At 42.7% G+C, this 20,621-nt stretch overlaps 1 protein-coding gene across 5 annotated transcripts in view; it reads right to left on the bottom strand.

Annotated features, from left to right (window-relative positions):
- The window catches only part of LOC147121227 (serine/threonine-protein kinase VRK1-like), a 336,605-nt gene that overhangs the window by 28,444 nt on the left and 287,540 nt on the right, over nt 1-20,621 (bottom strand). For all 5 annotated transcript variants that reach the window (XM_085981413.1, XM_085981409.1, XM_085981411.1 and 2 more), the window contains 3 exons: nt 12,218-12,338; nt 9,939-9,997; nt 30-238 (listed from right to left, as the gene is read on the bottom strand). In XM_085981413.1, the coding sequence (XP_085837539.1) occupies nt 30-238; nt 9,939-9,997; nt 12,218-12,338 (389 nt within the window). The remainder of the gene's footprint in view (nt 1-29; nt 239-9,938; nt 9,998-12,217; nt 12,339-20,621) is intronic.

Genomic DNA, 20,621 nt, shown 5'->3' with positions numbered 1-20,621 from the left:
GGAAACTGAAATAAAATGTAGGTGCTTACATTTTGTAATGAGCGAATTGCAGGTACTTTCTTAATATTTTCAGGAACAGACAAAAGCAAAGAACCCATGTACTCTAATCCACTGAGATCCAAGTACTTAAATCGGCTGGCTTCCAGGCTGTTTAACAAGATGTTGTGCAGTTTCTGATACTGTGGCCTTTCTTCATACTTCAGAGAGCTCACATAAGACAAATAGTTGACTATTTCGCCTGCAAAACCATTCAAGGATACAAATTAGACAAAACATCTAGCAACCAAACTGAAACAGCTGATTACATGTTTGCATGTAATAATTAGGACTATCCTTTTATTCCGATAGTGAATTTTACTGCCAGACTGATGCACAGCAATATGTTTTCTATCACATGAGTTTATATCATTTTGTCATTATCAAGAGGATTTCAGACACTGAAATGCATAAAACAGCCTTTATATTTATACCAACCAAGAATAAACTAAATGCAAGTAACCTTACCATATTTAGTGATGCAATGCAAAAGGGAATCTCTACACCTTAGAGACTTAAATAAATAAGACCAGTCAGCTTGAGACTGCAGCATAACATCTGATTCCGTGCAGTAACAAAGATATTAAACATACACGTAATTGATCACAGGGGTTGAAACTAACAGGGGACAGGGCTCCTAAATCTTTGCACCTGCCTCTAATTTACAGAAATCATGGCTCTGTTCTGCCTATATATTCTAAATTGTGAGCAAGGGATTTGCAAGTGGCCTGGACCTGATGCTGCCAAATGTCAAAGCTGAAAATCCACAGCATCGTAAATTTGAAAAATAGAACACATGGAAAAAAATCTTTTAAAATATTTTTTTTAAAACACACAGTATAGAAACATCACAGTTCTTTTAACCTAATGCAGCCGTGAATTTGTTTCCTTTGTATCTGTATAGTTTGTCTTTATCAGAAGTTAAGGTGCTTTTTTTTTTAAATCAATTTATTTTGCAATAGTTTCTCCATTATTTTTGATTGGCTATGTCCTGTACAGTAAGTGCTTGCAAGTAAAGCTTTCTGCTGACCACAGCAAATGCTTTCAGAAAACCATTCTGTTAGATACCAAAACATTCAGTGTTGCTTGTAACAGGACCACAACGTCTTGTTGCAACCATGTATCTTTTCTCATTCCCTGCCATTGTGGCCATTTCTCAGCCGGACACACAAAAAAACTGATCATAATAGTAAGTGACCTTTCAGATCACTGTGATTATAATTAAAATAGAGTTGCTCCTTAACAATAATATAGCAATATCATCATCTTGTGCGGGCATAACTGGCCCTGAGGTACTCATTACTAGACCAAGTGAAGCAAGGGATGGTAATGAGCACCTCAGGGCCAGTAATGACCATAATCCTTGAACAAAATGATGTTATCACTATTATCAATCTATGTGGCCTTATTCTGTCTTCTGTACTTGTAACAATGCTATTTTTCACAATTTTTGCATTCCAAAGGCACTTACTTACAATTTTTAGCAGTTCAACAATGCAGGTTATAACTTTTTCAGCACTCCATTTGAACCAGAGTGCACCACTGGTGTTGCTCATAGCCTGTTCAATATATAGACCTTCAAATGTTTGATTTTCTTTGCAGCATGTTATACAATATAAAGTATGTAAGAGCTGTTGGATTAGCTACAGTTAGATTCTTCAATGGAGCTGGAATTATTATTTTCATTTTACCCCTTGACCACATTTTATGGCCACACATAATTGATCAAAATATAGATTTATTAGCCTACAATACATCTAATGGGATTCACAAACACTTTTACAAAACATTTGAAAGCTGGACTACTTACTTTGACAGGCTCCTCTTCATTTCACACACCAATATTTAAACTGGTTCCTGTGAAACAAAAAGGTGGCCACCCACTTTGGTCTCTTGTGGAAAGGAAATTGTAGAATGCAACTTTGGTCCATGTTTGGTGGAACCCTAGGTGTAGATGTCAACCCCAACAATAGCGTTCTTTGAGCCCTTGGTGATAAATGAAAGGGCGACTGCGACCAAAGAAGCTATCAGGGTCTGTCTATTGGATAACCTGGCGCTGGCTCTCTCCTTGAAGGCCATACTTGCCATGATTTGAGTATTTTATACATGCTTTTTAAATGAAGCCACTAAGGTTCCAAATAGCCCCCAAAAATACCATTCCTATCAAAGGAAGTTGCAACAGCTGTTAGTGTGGCCCCCCAAGATCTGACAGCAAGCATAACCAATCTAACTTGTGGAACACAACCCAGTGCCATGTCCTGGAATCAACTTCATGGAGCGTAGCCTCCTTTTGGTTCCAGAGAGGGCCAACATTAACCTCAACTACTCTTTAAGGGGAAGCTAGATAAGCACATGAGAGAGAAAGGAATAGAAGGAGATGTTGATAGGGTTAGATGAAGAGGGGTGGGATGTGGCTCGTGTGGAGCATAAATGCCGGTATAGACCAGTTGGGTTGAATGGCCTGTTTCTGTGCTGTAGACTCAATGTAATTCTATGTTTGGGTCAATGATGTGCGTTCCTGCTCCTATCTTCTATGTTTCTATGTGTCATTGAGCAAGCAATCGGGATGCTGAAGATGCGCTTCAGGTGTCTCGAAAGATCTGAAGGCACCCTTCAATACACACCAACCAGGGTCTCCAGAATGATCGTGGTGTGCTGCGCTCTGCACAATGTTGCGCAGCAATGAGGATTGGAGCTGCAGGAGGAGCAAGGCGCAGAGTGCAGTGCCTCTTCAGAGGAACAGGAGGAGGAGGAGAAGGAACCTGATGTGGCCATGGCACCAGCAGCGGCACACGTTGCTGCCTGGGATGCTCGGGATAGCCTCATAGTGGCAAGATTTAGTTAGGTTACACCAGTGCACCCATCTGGCAGCCACATGCTGAACCCACTTGCCCCGCCCCCCTCCCCCTAAAAAAACACAAAGCAGTCCTGCAATCAACAAAACATCCCTTTCACAGACAGTCTTGTCTTAGCATTCATCACAAGTGAGAAGGCCACTCGCTCGGCAGCAAGCAAAATTGGGCAAGATGGGAAAGTGGTGCAAAGAAATAATTTTTATGTGGCTCAAAAATTAAACAGAAATTAACAATCTAATCTTGTGTAACACACCCATGTGCATACCCTTGTGCATCTACAAATCTTTGCTCTTCCTTTTTCTTCTACTTCTATGTGGTGCAACCCCTGTGGCTTCAGCAGAGATAGAGGCAGGATGCTCAGATCCCTGCTCTGACTGCCAAGATGCTCTTGGCCGACATCCTCTAGGTTTTGGAGCCCGTGATGGCCCCGCTAAACACTGCTCCACCTGCACCTGTGCAGGGGCAGACTCAGCCATCGGGACATGAGGCAGCATGTCAGGTACTAGCTGAGAGGGGGGGCAATGGGTAAGAAGTGGGAGCACTTTGAGCAGAGTCCCCACTTCCATGACCCCTTTCTCCATTTTCACTCTCATGGCCCACCAGCACTTCCCTGCTAGCAGTGAGCTGGAGAGCACTTTGCTGCACATCAGTGAGGCTCTAAATGGTCAAGTTTAGGGTTTCATCAATCCTATTTAAGGTGGCATTCAGAGTGTGCAAGCCATTGGTGAGGGCCAGCATGCACTTGTTTGACTGCCACAGTTGGTGCTCCATGCACTCATTCCATGGATGAACACATCATCGCAAAGGCCTGCAACATCATTGCACTCATGCTTGAGACAGACTCCTTCAATCTTTCTGCAAGCGCGCAGTTCGGCTGGAAAGCCTGCCAGTACCTCACACATTTTTTGCTGCCGCTCCAGAATTATCTTCTTCATCGACGGCCCGAGATTCAGCATCTGCGTCCAGCGCCCTCAGACGCGGACTCTCCGCTGCTATCCCTGACTCCACCATCTGCTCTTGCTCACTTGTGATGTGTGAGACACCAGGTGAAAACCCAACTAACTGTCTTACCGAAGTGTGTGTATCTGAGCTGGTGCATGGTCTGCATGACTTCTGTGATGGTGCACCCTCAGAGTGTGTGACCCCCTTTGAGGAGTCATCGTTATCCTCCTGCGGGAAGCTTGATGGGCATGTGGGAGATTAAAGAAATGAATTAGAACTGTCACAATAAGAATGTTTTAAGAGAACATATGCACATGATCATATTTCACTGGCTGCTGACATCAAGTCAACATGAGTGAATGTTGTATGCCATGTGGCTGTGTGATATTTAATTCAGTCACCAGGTAGCTGGGAGGCCCCCATTTCTCCATCTCTGATGGCCAGGCACGCCGAGACTCAGCTTATCTCCAGCACCTCCTCCTCTGCAGCTGCCAGTGTCGAGATGGCTGGAGGGCCACCTCCGGTTCTCTGCCTCTCCCTGGTGTTCTGTGCTTTCTTCTCCTGCAAGGAGGGAAAGAAGAGATCTATGAGTGAGAGTAATGGAATGTGTCGAACGGATGGATGGTGACTATGAGAGAGGCGTGACATTGCATTAAGATGAGGGTAAGTGTCAGTGGTGGATGGTCAGATTGGGATGTGAGGAAGTGCATAGACAGAGAGGGATGGGTGCACCTGCAAGGTAAGTTGGTGTGAGGAGTAGACTTGGGAAGGCAGAGTGAGGGGTTGGGGTGATTCACAAATCAGGATGTAGTTGAATGTGCCATTGTACTCACCTTTCCTGCCCTCATTAGGTCATTAAATCGCTTCCAGTACTGCATCCAGGAGCGTGGCACGACACTCCTGCTGCTCACCTCCTGAGCAATCTCCAGCCACACCTTCTTGGTCTCTGAGGCTGGCTTCTTTCTCCTGTCGGCAGAGAAGGATATCTCCCCGCAAGCCCTTACAGACCGCAGCATCAGGTCTAGGGAGGCATCTGTGAACCGAGGCACAGCATTGACACGTTGGGAATCCATTACTGCAGGTGCTTCCTCTGTTCCCCCACTGCCACAATCCTTCAGCTGTCATCTTTGCAGAGTCCCTTTAAATAATTCTGCTGAAATAGACTCAAGCGTGTCGTTATCACGCCCGCTCGCACTAATTGGTCGGGATACCCGGAAGTCAGATGCAAATGCAGTGGCTGTGTTAAAAAGCCATTGACAGACGCACTGCAGTTACTTACAGGTTCCCATGCGCTACCGGGCCCTCACTCTAAGTGCGTCGTCACGTTAAAATTCCTCCAGAGTGTCTGGAGCTGTTACTTCTAAAGCTTGGACACTCACATAGGAAGGCTTCGTCGGATTCTCTTCCAATTTTTCAGTTGGACACAGTAACTCCAGGCAAGTCTGACACAGGAGAAGGCATTTGTCTAATGGATTCACCCAGATTGTGAATAGTTATGCCTCCACTGAGTCAATATGGACTTGCTGGGATCGGTTCCTTTTCTGGAGGAGATCTGATATGGGAGCCGGGGACACCACTGAGCCTAAATATTTTTGGGTGAGGAAAATGCTGAAGAAATTCAGCAATAATGATGTTTCAGTACTCAAGGAAGCCAGCAGGTGAAGTGTTAGTAAGCTCCTTCCATTCTCCCCCTCATCATCTTATGTCCATGGTCTACAGTTCCTCAGAGCTGAGGGGGACCATTGTATCACAGGGCAGGAGGCTCGGGATGTACAATCGTGCATGCTTGCTGAACTTCCCCCAGGAGTGGGGGACTATATTGTCACTAAAATTTTTTTACACCTACTGGTATATCGGCCCGTAATTTCCGATAGGAGGCTTCCTGCGTGAGAATGCCTCCTATCGGAAAAAAATCTACGAACTTACCTGAGGGCTCCCGAGGTCCGGACACTTCCACTCCTGGGCCTCTCCAAAGTCGAAATGTGCAGGGCCCACATATCCCAGGGGCACATGCAATTCGCAAGCGTCCCTGGGATCACGTGGGCCAGGCCAGCCAATAGAAGGGAATTTCCCTTCATACTTTTGACAGATAGACCTGTCAAATATATGAATGGAGATCACCCCAAACATTAAATCAATTTTTTAAAAAACCATCACATTTTTAAAATGAGTTAAAATTACAATAAATTAAATATTTTAAACAAAAATTTAATTTTTTGAAAAAAATAATTAAAGTTTTTTACGGGGCTAAAAATAAACTTACCTTTTTTTAAAGTATTTTTAAATTATAAATGAGTGAAACTTTTTTTTTTTCCAGTTTTTTTCAACTCAGGGTGAAAGATTTCTAAGGGTTTTCTGTGGGCGGAGGTTCTGCAGAAAGCGGAACTCTCCCCCCCCCCCCCCACCCCCGCAGAGGCCCTTCTCCTGGGCAGGCGGAGGATCTGTCAAGAGCACTCTTGACAGATCAGAAATGCCAGTTTGCAGCGCATGCGCTTCGCATGCCTGAAACCGGCATTTCCGACATCGGAAAATACTGGCCAATATGTTTCAGGTGGTCCTGTGGGAATCTGGTCACCTGGTGGATGTCAGGCTCAGCACAATGATCTTGACTGACACAGGAATGCACCAAAATCTCATTATTATCAATGAATCATCAGTACGATTGGTGTTGGTAAGTCTCTAACATCCAACATTGCCGACAAAGCAACAGTGACATGCAGCATTGGTGTGAGACAGGTGCCAACTTGGGGCCAGTGTCAGGAACAGTTAACTTAAGACTGGCTGGCAATACCAGTTTTAGTGCCTGTACCAGGTGGTGCTAATTAGATCTCCAAGTCCAGTCTTTTTGTTGGTCTTCAGTACTCATAAATACCAAAGAGTTACTGATGCCAATAAGATGCCTCTGTTGAGGAATTAGTGTCAGAAACCTCCAGATTAGCGTCCTTTCTTTGCAGGACCCATTTATCTTGAGCTCTTTGCATTTTTCTGGGACATCATACTTCATGCAGGAGAAGTGGAATGCTCTGTTCTTCCAGGGACATTGTGAAAGCAGGTAATGCAGCGATTGGTATTTTGATCTGGCAAAAGATCTTTTATTAACTTTGCATGCCCATCTGTCATTGAGAATGGCTATTACAATTTCTGCAGTGCTTGAAACCCTTCACGGGGATTGAGGAAGCCATACTATCCATGCAAAAATGGATTTGAAATATGAGGAAAGGGGGTTTCACTATTTATTTTGCATCATATCTTTCCTCCTTTGAATCATGGCATGCATGAAGAGGGCAAGCCAAGTACAATGTTATGAAAAACTCAACAAACTACCTAAAGGAGAAAGCCTACACTGCCTACTTCTTGCTGGATCCAAGAACTGATGAAGTTAATGGTGATAGGAGCAACAAACTCAATTTTGAAGCTGAGGAAAATTGAACTAATGACAGGTGTGGCGTCTGCCTTAATGAGGAGCAGAAATAACACATGTGTTGGCGCTGGTATAGATGATGTCATTAAACTTTTCTTTGCATGCCAGGCATTTCTTTTGGTGCTTTAAAAATCCCAGAACGAATAAAATAAAATGCTGAATGAAGAACGTGCATTATAATTTGGCTTGCAAAGTTAGATGATGTTTTTCTAAAGCTGAAATACAGCAAAAACAATGAACGTGATCAAGAAGCCTATTCAAGCTTGGAATAGCTCAGCCAATGAAACCGTGCAGGCCTGTATAGCTCACTTAGTGCCACAGAAATCTTTAGTGATTCTGAGAGTGGATTTCCTGAGGTTAATCAGGGCCAGTCTGTTATTTGTCATTTTTTCAATTGTGAAAAACTATATTCTGGGAAAGAATTCTAGGAAGAGTTATTCTCTTAGCATGGTGTCAGCCTTGGTTCAGTGGTTGCACACTCACCACTGAGTCAAAAGATTGTGGGTTCAAGTCCAACTCCAGAGACTGGAGCACATAATCTCGGCTGACATTCTAGTGCAGTGCTGAGTGAGTCTTGCACTGTCGGATGTGTCATCTCTTGGTTGAGACATTAAACCGAGGCACTGTCTACGTTCTTGGGTGGACGTAAAATATCCCATGGCATTATTTTGAAGAAGAGCAGGGGACTTCTCCCCAGTCTTCTGGCCAATATTTTCCCTCAACCAACAGAACAAAAAAAGATTATCTGGTCATTATCTCATCGCTGTTTGTGAGACCTTGCTGCGCGCAAATTGGCTGCCGCGTTTCCTACATTACAACAATGACTACACTTCAAAAGTACTTCATTGGCTGTAAAGCGTTTTGGGAGGTCTTGAGGTCATGAATGGCGCTATATAAATGCCAAGGTCTTTTTTCTTTCTTTCTCATCGTTACGCAAAGTAACATTGTAAACACAGCTGTGACCATTTCCTCTGTTCAACAATTCAAGTGAGATCATCACAATCTTTCAGAAAGAACCTGTTTATGATTTTGCTACAAATATCAAATAGAGGAAATCTTTACAATTGCATTTATAATCTTGCTATACATAGTAAGCAGAGGAATTCGTAAGTCTGGCAATGAAACAAAATAAGAGGTTATCTATTTGGTCCATTGCTATTCCATATAATGCACTAACTGTGGCAAAAACATCACAGCCACCTCTGTTCATAGATACGTAACAGTAATTAGAATACACACAATTTCATAATAGTTTAAAATAGTAAAGAGTATTGCATCCAGTTCTGGTCACCACACTTTAGGAAGGATGTGAAGGCCCTCGAGAGGGTGCAGAGGAGATTTACCAGAATGGTTCTGGGGCTGGGGGATCTTAGCTACAAGGACAGGTTGGAGAAGCTGGATTTGTTTTCATTCGAGCAAAGAAGGTTGAGGGGTGATTTGATAGAGGTGTACAAGATTATGATGGGTTTGGATAGGCTAGACGGGGAAAGGCTGTTCCCACTAGTTGATGGTACAAGGACTAGGGGACACAGATTTAAGGTTTTGAGCAAGAAATACAGGGGGGACGTGAGGAAAAACTTTTTTACGCAGCGAGTGGTGATGACTTGGAATTTGCTGCCGACGTAAGTGGTGGAAGCGGAGACACTCAATGTTTTCAAGGGGAGACTGGCTAGGCACTTGAGGGAAATAAACTTGCAGGGCTACGGGGATAGAGTGGGGGAATGGGACTGACTGGGTTGCTCTACAGAGAGCCCGCATGGACTCGATGGGCCGAATGGCCTCCTTCTGTGCCATTATGACTCTATAAGTCGCTGTTGTCTGATGGTCAAAGTCAAAAACAATACCTTTTAAATGATGTGGTCTGTTCAATCCTCTGAGCTAAAGTAAAACAAATAAGGTGCCCTGTATTGTACTGTAAATGTGTACAATGCTGAAAAGTGGGGTCTCCCCTATGATTTCCCACATTGGAAATGTTTTCTCTTAGTCTGCCTGTTAGGGAGAAGCACTTCCTCTACATAAAAATACAGAATTGTAAGAATTAGTTGACCAGGGCCACTCTTGCATATTTCCTACGGTACAACATGGAAGGCCAAGGATTGGTTATCTGTCCATTTCCCTAATCCTTTACTCCCCTCTCCCTCACAAGTATTTGACATATGAGGAAATTAAACATATTTAAAAGTAAACATACTTGTTAATTTTGGAACAGGTTTTATTTCAGCTTTTCATGACTGGTACCAGGGTTTATATACAAGGAGCCCTCTGCCAAGCAAATCTCATAAGGATTAATAACAGTTATATTGTATAAAAATCTACAGCTAACTTGTAATGAAGAAATGGAAGGGGAAATAATGTTGCTTATTCTCTGCAACCATTCAAGTTAATTAAGTCATCCTTTTTACCTAAAATCCATTTAGCATGCTTACTTTTTAAAAAAATCAATAGAGTTGCATTCAAAATGCTAATTGTGCAACTTTCTCCACAATGAATGATATGATTTATCTGGTAATAGGTTATAAACAGAGGACAGTGGAAATCCTTTTGTTTAATGAGCAAAAGATGAGGTTGTCATTTTATTGGAGGCTCAAAAACAAGCTCCTGTCTAAATTGGGACAGACTATTGAAGACTGCCATTTCATAGTTCCTAGAAATCTACCAGTGTATTTTTACATAAAAACACTTACTGTTTTCAGATCCAGAGGGAAAACACCGATGCACAGAGGTAGGAAGGTTTTCCATAAGTCTGAAATAAGAATAGCGAACAATGATAGTAAGCCGATGGAATACTTTCTGACACCAAAGAATTGATAGCTACAAACTCTCAGAACACTGAGAAAACATGTCCAATTTACTATTTTAATTTCAGCCCTTTCTCTATTTATCTATCTATCTCTCCGGACATTCAATTTTTTATTAAGGATAAAAGCAAAAAATTATACAAATGCTCAGACAATTTTCATCTCAACAGAAATTAAGGCCGCGATTTTACCAGCGCTTGGAGGCGGGTCATAGGTTAAAATCTTTTTGATTGACGGCGAGTTCCGACCCCACCGTCAACCCGTCTCCAAACAGCTTTCCCAAGTGTCGGGTCCCCAATTTGCGAATGGACCCGACACCTAGCGGCGGGAAACGGATTAAAGGCTATTACTTGCCTATTAACAGGTACTTGCCAGCCTATTTTTGGATTTTGCCACTTCTGGGTCGGGTTTCCCAACGTCCGGACACCACGCCAGGTAAGTGTGGCGTGTTGTGAGTCTGCTGTAATGTTTCTGGGTTGATGACAGCTGCAGAAGTGTTGTGAAGGATCCAATGTTGCACATGGTGAGTCTCAGAGGAAAGAAAATGTTGGGTACTGCATTTTTAATACATTTACAGATTTCTTTAGGTTACAAGTTTTTAAATCCATGTCCAGGGTCACCTCATTGGGAGAACCTCTCTCACCAGTGACAGATCGCTTCTGTCACCTCACCTGCAACTGCCATCTAGTCCAGCCTATGGAGGGAGTCATTGGAAAGCCTGGGTGCAAGAGATCACCTTTGTGCAGTGATTGTCAGTGTTTTCAGCACCTCAATGCTGTCAAACACTGAGAAATTAACTGTCAAAATAAAATTGTGCGTGGTCCCTTTAAGGAAACCGGCAGGTGATGCATCATCAAATGACATCATCTGACCTGCTTCCTGTTAATTGGCTGGCAAGCCCGCAGCCCGGTCTTAACAAGGTCAATCAAGGCAAAATCATGTCTGTGGAACGGAAGCAGCTGGGGGCGGGACTGGAAGCCGGAAACCAGCTGACCCGCACTCAACCCGCCTCCATTAATAAAATCGTGGCCTAAGTTATGTTTTTCTTGCTATTAAAATGTTTTATCAAAATACTATCAGTAATTACCTGCATTAACAGCAGGAATTAATGTTAAACTTGGGAAGAATTTGCATATCCCTCGTATATATTACTATAAATATTTTAACAACTATCCCTGGATTTGGTAGTCTTCATTAAATAATAAATTATTACATGCACATCAGCTTAACACCACAATGTAATTTTAACACTTTGGATATGGAGTTTATATTTGCTGATTACAATATACTATGTATCTTATACCAGATCTGAGTTTTCATCTAGGGAGGGTTGAGTTACTTTCTAGTGATCTGAAAGATAAATCTTTTCCCTAGCTTTCAGAAACATTATTTTATTGCCCCCCCCTTCATCGCCTACATTGTTTCTTTTTTCTTATTTCACGTTGCATCTTTTCCTTCGTGATCTGCTTCAGATCTTCCCAACTCCACTAACTAATGCATTTACTTCCGTGTGCTTTAATGGTATTCTTGGGTAGCTTTGTCAAACAATTATAGTAATACCAAATGCTTTGATATTTCTATGCTATTTACAACAAATTTTATTTTATTGCTTTTAGGATTTAGTTTCTCTGGTTAATGTTCAAGTATCTGTTTCTAATTAGTTAACTTCAATTTTAATTCAATTTATACCTTCCAAAACATTTTTATACACACCAACAAAGGAGACATTTTGAAACATTTCCAGTCTTAAATATCAAATATATGGAACATGAAAATAAAACACATCCTTTCTTTATCCCTTAATAAACTTATTCTTAATTTGGTACGTTTATTTGAATGTAATGAAGCCACATAATCCTGAAACTGAAAATGTAAAGAACTTATTTACTGTTTAAGAGTTCTAAATAACGTCTCCCAAAGTGTATATATCTATGTGCACTTTAATGGTATTCTTGGATAGTTTTGTCAAAAACACAAGTACCAAATACTTTGAAATTACTAAAATATTTATGATGACAATTTGAAGTTATTACTATTATGAATGAAAAGAATACTTGGACACACAAGGGGTGAAACGTGATATTCTAAAGGAACTGATGTGCTTTGAAGATTTTTTTTCAAACCAGCTACAGTAAACCATAAAACAGTTAGAAGAAAACTCATACTTGATTTTGGCTTGTTGGACTGCCACGGGGTCCTTCAGGTTCTGCTCCCAGGGCAGCTTCCCACACAGCCACTGTAGCATGCAGTAGCCAAGGATTTCCAGGTCACCTCGTCTGGATGGGGCTAAGGGAATGTGATTGAGGAAGGGGAATTAAGAATGAAGGATTAAAAATCACTCAAGGAAAAAATAGAGAAAGCTTTCATTTAACTCTGTTGATGAAATGTGTAAAATCCAAGCAGGCAAGTGTCTTGTTTGTTCAGCTGTATTAGAGTTGGAACGCCCAAGTTTTTGGCCGTGGTTCACAGACAGGCTGTGACTTGTGCAATAAAAGCAGGGGTCAGTTTCCTTACCTCCCCCCAACCTCATCCTTCCTCAGTCTGGCCTGTCACATGAACTTGATCCCTGTGGCCTCTGACATGATCCAGACAGCTCATAATCCAGCACCAACACTTTCTCAAAGAGCCAGCAGTAAAACAAAGAAATAAATGTCTGCTTCTAAATTGCTAACATATGTTCCAGGAAGTCCACAGGGTCTGAATCACCCGTACAGAGACCCCGTGCACAGACTAAACAGTGATGGCCTTTCCTTTACTACACAAGTGTAAAAAGTTTGAGGCAATGGCAAAACTGCCATCTAGTGTATAGTAGGAATGGCAAAAATTAGCACATAAGGTGATTTGTTCAGTTTGGCGGTACTTTTTCTAAATAAATAAAATGTATATTCGTGAAATTGCTGAACATAAGTATTATTCACATGAAATGAATCAAAAATGCTTGAAGAACATTCAATTTTACAAAGCACTAATCACTACTAAAAACTTGCAGGGGCTCAATTTTTAATCACATAACCTTACCCTAACTACTAATTTAACAAAACAGGCTTCAGCAATCTAACACTAAACATGAAATCCCTTGGGAAGTTTATTATCTGTTCTTGTGATCTGGCGTGGATACAATAGTGTCCAGACACAGAACTTGGCTCCTACATTATATCCAATTTACACTGGATTGCAACTCCATTTTTGTAACTATTTCACAGGCTATAAATCTCCTATTAACTTTGTGGAATGATGTGATTTACCCATCTTCGCTCAAACCTCTTAAATTAAATCTCTGGTATTCCAGATCCATTCAGTCAAATACCAAACTCGTATTTGCCCACTTGTGTAAAAGCTGAGTCTCCAACAAAACTAAACATATCTTACTTTGTCTTAAGTATAGGATGGCAGTTCATTGTTGAATCCCAATTTTGGGATAGTTGATGGTTTTCATTTAAATGTTTTTCTCATTGAGGCACGTTTTAATTTGACCTCCCCCCCCACCCCCATCCTGCCACAAATGATCACCATGAGAGGATACTGCATATCAAGTGGCTCCAAAAATTACTGAAATACTGGAAGAAAGTATATTACTGTGATAACCTGACCCAACACCTGCATCATTTATCCTCAATCAAATCTAATATCTTGACACACTAATCCAGCAATAAATCGATTAAGTACTGCTGATTTTTTCAGCCATGGCTCAGTGGTAGCACTCTTGCCTCGGAGTCAAAAGGTTGTGCCTTCAAGTCCCACTTCAGAGATGTGAGCACATAATCTAGGCTGACATCTCAGTGCAGTACTGAGGGAGGGTTTCACTGTCAGAGGTACCATTATTTTAGATGAGACGTTAAACCAAGGCCCTCTTGGGTGGATGTAAAAGATCCCATAGCACTATTCGCTATTCTGCCTTCACATGCTCTTTCCAGAGGCTGTTACAATAACCCTTAGATACCAGGTTGATGTCTTCTACATCACTTCAGTAAGTGGAAATGTGAAAATACATTGTTTCAAAATCAGTCTGCTTAACTGCTGTACACTTTTTTTTGCCAGCCTTATTATTTTTGTTTATATGTGTATAAGGATATGTTCATTTAAACCAGCAAATTTTATTTATTATTTTGTACAGGAATTTACACACACACTCATGTCATGGCTTGATGCAGAGCATGCGCTATATTAGACAACACAATACTTCCCGGTGCAGACACTGAGGATCATTTACAAAGTTCTGGGGGTTGGATGAGGCACTGGGGCCTGTCTATTCAGTCAGGGTCACTTTGTCTTTGGAGGCTTGGAGTGGATGGGATTCAGGCCTGCGATACGGGACCCTGCACCGCTTGGTGTTTCTCAGCTCCATGTGAGCCCATATTTAATGTGCTCTGTTTAAAGTTAAAAGGCCTGTTTATTTTATATCTGGAAGAAACATCTATTGCCATTAGTTGAAAGGTTTGTCTTTTTTTTAATATAAATGTCACCAGGTTAACTAATGACTCCAAGTTACAATTGGCTTGACAACATCTCTGAGTCACAATTAAATATTCACTTTGACAATTAAGAGATCATCATTCAAAAGTGAGACTTTTCCTTTAAATTTTAAGTTGGAGCTTAACAAAATTGGATGACTAGGCTTGGTACATTGCAGCCTTAAACCTCAATAGCTGCAAACATAAAATCTCAATGTTCTTCAACAAGATTTCACCTCAGATACCTAGGGCTGGATTTTCCAGGGGGTCAGTGGGCGCGATTGGTGGCGGGTCGGATGGGAAAGTGTTTTTTTCCCCAGTGGGTCGGAAACCCACTGTGAGCCCACCGCCATGCGCCTTTCCCCGATGTCGGGTCTGTTAGCGCTGAGCAGGCCCGACATGCAGCGGCGGGTTCACACCGAGGGACCAAATTCAGGTAATTAGTGGCTTGTTTAGAACCACTTAAGAATGAATTTCAGCTCACCTTCTGCATTTGACAGCTCACCCACAGGGTCCACACTGGTCCTGGACCACATCTGTCAAGCTGAGGTGGGAGTTCAGTGGCCATTGAATCAGCTGTTGAGTTGACAGTTTCAAATGTACAGTAAAAGCTCCCACCTTACAGAGATATCTTCCCTCAGCCACAAGCTCTTCCTCACTGCATTTCCACAACAGATTCACCATGCTGCAAGTCTTTACACAAGTCTCCATCCAGTCTGACCTCATTACCTCTCTCATCATTGACAGATCGCTTCTGTCATCTCAAGTTCACCTGCCATCTATTACATAAGAATGGGCACGGTTTATAATTTCTCACCTTGATCCTCAGAATCCCACCACAATCAGCCCCAACACCAGCAGCACCAACAACAACACCACCAACCTTCTCCGCAATCACCTGATGCTGCACAGGATGGAGGGCATCAGCACGCGAATACATTGCTGCCCGGAAGGCCAGTGATCATGGCCAGATTTACTTCACTTAACACTGTACACCCTGGCTGCCACATGACGCGCCAGGTTGGCACCATCCCATACCAACACCATAAAGCATCCCTACAATGCCAAAGCCATTCCTTACACACTCATCAGCATTGCGGGGGGTATCGTTATGTCTCACCATTCACTGCAACTCACTAAGCTACTTCCAAAAGTGCACACAAATCTGTCCAAAAACACAAAGTGTTGAAAATAAAGGTTTCAATGTTTGACATCACATTAACAGAAAATTTACATGAACATTGCATAAAACACCCAAGTGGCTACCCTTGTGTGTTGTTAGTTGCTTTGACTGCACTAGGATGAGGGTGCGTGTGAGGGGTGGCTAGTAAGAAGGGGATGTGATAATGTAGATAGAGAGGGATGGGTGGAGGTGCAAGGTAAGTTGGTGTAAGGATGTGTAGGAGTAGGGTAGGGAAGCCAGAGTGATGGTGATGTGATGAGAGGCACAGCAGGATGAGGTTGAGTGTGGCTTTGCAGTAACATTTTGTGATGTACTGAGATCATTGAAACGTTTGCGCCACTGCACCCAGGTCCTCCTGGCCACATCCCTGCTTGTGCCCTCCTCTGCAATGTGCAACCAGGCTGTGTTGGTCTCCTGGGGAGGTCTCTTCGGCCCATGGGAAGGGAAAAGGACCTCCCTGCGTGCTGTGACTCCCTCCATAAGCATTTGGAGGGAGTCAAGGGAGAGCCTGGGTGCAGCCCTGCACCTCCATGCAGTGCTTGTCAGTGTTTGCAGCACCTCAATGCTGTAGAACTCTGACAGCACAAATGTCAATATAAAGTCGGCCATGGCCCCTTTAAGGAAACCGGATGATGATGCGTCATCAAATGACATCACCAGACCCGCTTCCTCTAATTGGCCGGCATACGCGCTAGGTGGGCTTAACAAGCCCAATCAAGGGAAATTCATTTCAGAGGCCGGGATGGAGACAGCAGCAGGGCCGGGACCCGCCACCAACATCGCCCACTATGGACCCATCGAGCTTAGTAAAATCGCGGCCCTAGTGTGGCAATCCATTGGCGTTAAATATATTTACCTGGCTTGTCAATTCAAGGAATTCTTTCTACAGCCATCTTTTTTTCTTTTTCCCCCACAGAGCTGTTTATTCTAGAGTGAATTTTTAAATTTATTCAAGAGAAAATTACTCCTTAGAAGCCACAAACTCCACATTCATGCTTCATTTCTCCACACCTTAGATGGCAACTGAACATGGTAACAAAATTATTTAACTCCTTCCTGCTTCCTCCCCACTACACAGTGGGAGGGTCAACTATGAAGGTTTCTTAAAGATAAACCGGTGCTAGGATTTATTTTTAAAACTTAGAATACAGAGTACAGGATAACAGTGTAATACACCAACACATAGCTATACGGCTTTTAAGTGCACCGTGTTACCTCATTAAATACTGTTGAAAAAGAAAATATATTAAGATAACAACCTCAAGTTAGGATCATATGGATGAAATTGACAAATGCATGATAGTGCATCAAAGTCCCAGATGAAAACTTTTGGTCATCCAATGATAAGGATATCCTTTGAGCGGCATGTTGAAATAAATCCACAATTGGCAGCCAAGAAAATATGTATGGAATTGTTTTACTTTGAAGTACATGCGTACATCTAACAACTCTGGAAGTTAATGACCAGATGAAACTACTCAACATGATCAAAGCTCACAATGTTTTAACCCTGGCTTCACAGTTGATGAGGATAGCTGTCCCAATTCTAACTGGTTGTCAGGTTGGCAACAGTGCAGTATAGTTACAGCCATCAGTGGTCAAATGTCCATGCTTGAAGCATGAAACTATGAGCACCTAGTTCTCCAACACTGTGCCAGCATCTGAGGGAATCATATCAGTGGCTCCATAAGAAGGTACGCTTGTAAAGTATTTAGGGGTGCATGTATTTGGTTCACTTCATTAAAGAATGGCTTTTCACTTCACTATGGAACCAGAAGAACCATAAAATGGCTACTGCCAAATACTCAGTATAAAGCTATTTCTGCTAGACCAGATTTCCAAAGCAATGCTGCAGAGTCTAGTAATCACGCCAATAAAATAGGTCCTGACTAGTATGTGTGTAAATAGACAATACTTTAAAAAACACCTCATTTTGGTAAGTAAGTGCAATATACTGGTATCTCCAGAGAAATTAGATATTGACTACATGCTTCAGTGACTAGAAATACTGCTGCAAAGTAGTCTGTGCATTAATCTAGACACCACCATTTCAGTGACACTAACAATGTTAAAAAGTTCAAACATAACTTGGATACAGTAATAATTCCCAGTAATTATCAAAAGCTGACAGTGCAGGATTTTAATTAATAAAGTTATTCATTGTGCTCTCTGGTAATTTGCTTGTAATATTGACAACAATAAAGTATTTTGCTCCATGATAGATCAAGCAGAACAAGCTTGACCTCTGCTTTGCTTCAAATGATACGTGAGAATAATGGGCAACACTATAATTAGTCTGTCTGTGTAATGGGTGTTCTGTATTAGGGCACTTTGACTGAGCATTCATGTTTACTCCGCACTGAAAATGACCATGAAGAATCCTCATCAGTCGGGCAGACAGCAGTCTAACCTGCTTTAGCCTGTTGTGTGTTAACCCTATAGATTGTGAACAAAATGGACATAAATAAACTTATGTAGTATTATAGAGCTATATTCCTTTACTGTGGCACAAGCAATTTCTACTGCTGTTCAGTATATCCTGAAAACGGAAAATGCAGGGGAACAAAAAGTTTAACAGTTCCAAGTATTCAGTCAAAACAATAAAAGTAAAATTCCAACAAAAAGTTGATATTAATCAAAATGCATTAATAATATTGAATGCCAGTGATAGAATTAAATGGATGCAGTTAACTGTAAATGGATGCAGTTAACTGTTCCAGAGCTTTGGAGCTTTCAAAAAACATATCTTCCTCTCAGTAATGCAATGATGGAATCAAGTTCTTGCAGAGGAAGATCAACCCTCCAATATGGAAAACAGGCACTAAGTGTGGCAATGTCCAGGAGTTTCCTCAGAACTGTTGCTGCTCCGCCACCATAACTTCGCTGTATTCCATCACACTTTTGATTTGTGTCATGCGGGTGATGGAGAGTCTTTGCGGAGTCATGAGGTGAGCAACTAGCTGAAGAATACCCATCCTCTGACCTGCTCTAGTAGCCAAGGCATTTGTGTGGCTGGTCCAGTTGAGTTTCTGGTTAATGGTGACCCCCAGGATGTTGAATGTGGGGACTCAGTGTTGGTAATGGCATTGAATTTCAATGGGAGGTAGTTATGCTCTCTCTTGTTGATTGCAGTCATTGCTTGGCACTTGTGTGGTGCAAATGTTATGAATGTTACTTGCCACTCATCAGTCCAAGTGTGGATGTTGTCCAGATCTTGCTGCCTTCAAGCATGGACTACTTAAATTTTTGTGAATGGAGCTGAACACTGTGCAAACATCAGCGATCAGCCCTACTTCTGATCTTATGAGGCAGGGAAGGTCACCAATGAAGCAACTGAAGACTTGTGCTCCAGAACTAGCCGCACCTCTAGCCAAGCTGTTCCAGGACAGCTACAACAATGACATCTATCCGACAATGTGGAAAACTGCCCAGGTATGTCCTGTCCACAAAAAGCAGGACAAATCCAATCCGGCCAATTACCGCCCCCATCAGTCTACTCTCAATCATCAGCAAAGTGATGGAAGGGGTCATCGACAGTGCTATCAAGCGGCACTTACTCACCAATGATCTGCTCATTGATGCCCAGTTTGGCTCTTGATCTCATTTCAGCCTTGGTCCAAACATGGACAAAGGACCTGAATTTCAGAGGTAAGGTGAGAGTAACTGCCCTTGACATCAAGGCAGCATTTGACAAGAGTGTGGCATCAAGGAGCCCTAGTAAAACTGAAGTCAATGGGAAATGGGGGGGAAACTCTCCACTTGCTGGAGTCATACCTAGCACAAAGGAAGATGGTTATGGTGATTGAAGGTCAATCATCACAGCCCCAGGACATCACTGCAGGAGTTCCTCAGGGCAGTGTCCTAGGCCCAACCATCTTCAGCTGCTTCATCAATGACCTTCCCTCCAACATAAGGTCAGAAATAGGGATGTTCACTGATGACTGCAGTGTTCAGTGCCATTCACAACTCCTCAGATAATGAAGCAGTCCATGCCCACATGCAACAAGCCTGGACGACGTTCAGGCTTGGGCTGATAAGTAGCAGGTAACATTCGCACCACAGAAGTGCCAGGCAATGACTATCTCCAACAAGCGAGAGTCTAACCACCACCCCTTGACATTCAATGGCATTACCATCGCTGAATCCCCCACCATCAACATCCTGGGGGGTCACCATTGACCAGAAACTTAACTGGACCAGCCACATAAATACTGTGGCAACAAGAGCAGGTCAGAGGCTAGGTATTCTGTGGCGAGTGTCTCACCTCCTGACTCCCCAAAGCCTTTCCACCATCTACGAGGCACAAGTAAGGAGTGTGATGGAATACTCTCCACTTGCCTGGATGAGTGCAGCTCCAACAACACTCAAGAAGCTCGACACCATCTAGGACAAAGCAGCCCGCTTGATTGGCACCCCATCTACCGCCTTAAACATTCACTCCCTCCACCGCCAGCGTACCGTGGCTGCAGTGTGTACCATCTACAAGATGCACTGCAGCAACTCGCCAAGGCTTCTTCGGCAACACCCCCCAAACACGCGACCTCTTCCCTCTTCAACCTAGAAGGACAAGGGCAGCAGACGCATGGGAACACCACCACCTCTAAGTTCCTCTCCAAGTCACACATCATCCTGACTTAGAAGTATATTGCTGATCCTTCATCGTTGCTGGGTCAAAATCCTGGCACTCCCTCCCTAACAGCACTGTGGGAGCACCTTCACCACACGGACTGCAGCAGTTCAAGGCGGCAGCTCACCACCACCTTAAGGGCAATTCGGGTTGGGAAATAAATGCTGGCCTTACCAGCGACGCCCACATCCCCACAAACAAATAAAACAAAAGATAGTTGGGCCTAGGATGCTGCACCAATGTCTTGGGGCTGAGACGATTGACCTTCAACAACCACAACTATCTTCCTTTGTACCAGGAATGATTCC

This window comes from Somniosus microcephalus, chromosome 3 (genome assembly GCF_052327205.1).
Source record: "Somniosus microcephalus isolate GS21.2 chromosome 3, FLI_Smic_1.0, whole genome shotgun sequence".
In the NCBI taxonomy this organism is placed as follows: Eukaryota; Metazoa; Chordata; class Chondrichthyes; order Squaliformes; family Somniosidae; genus Somniosus; species Somniosus microcephalus.
This window is presented reverse-complemented; position numbering and strand designations above follow the sequence as displayed.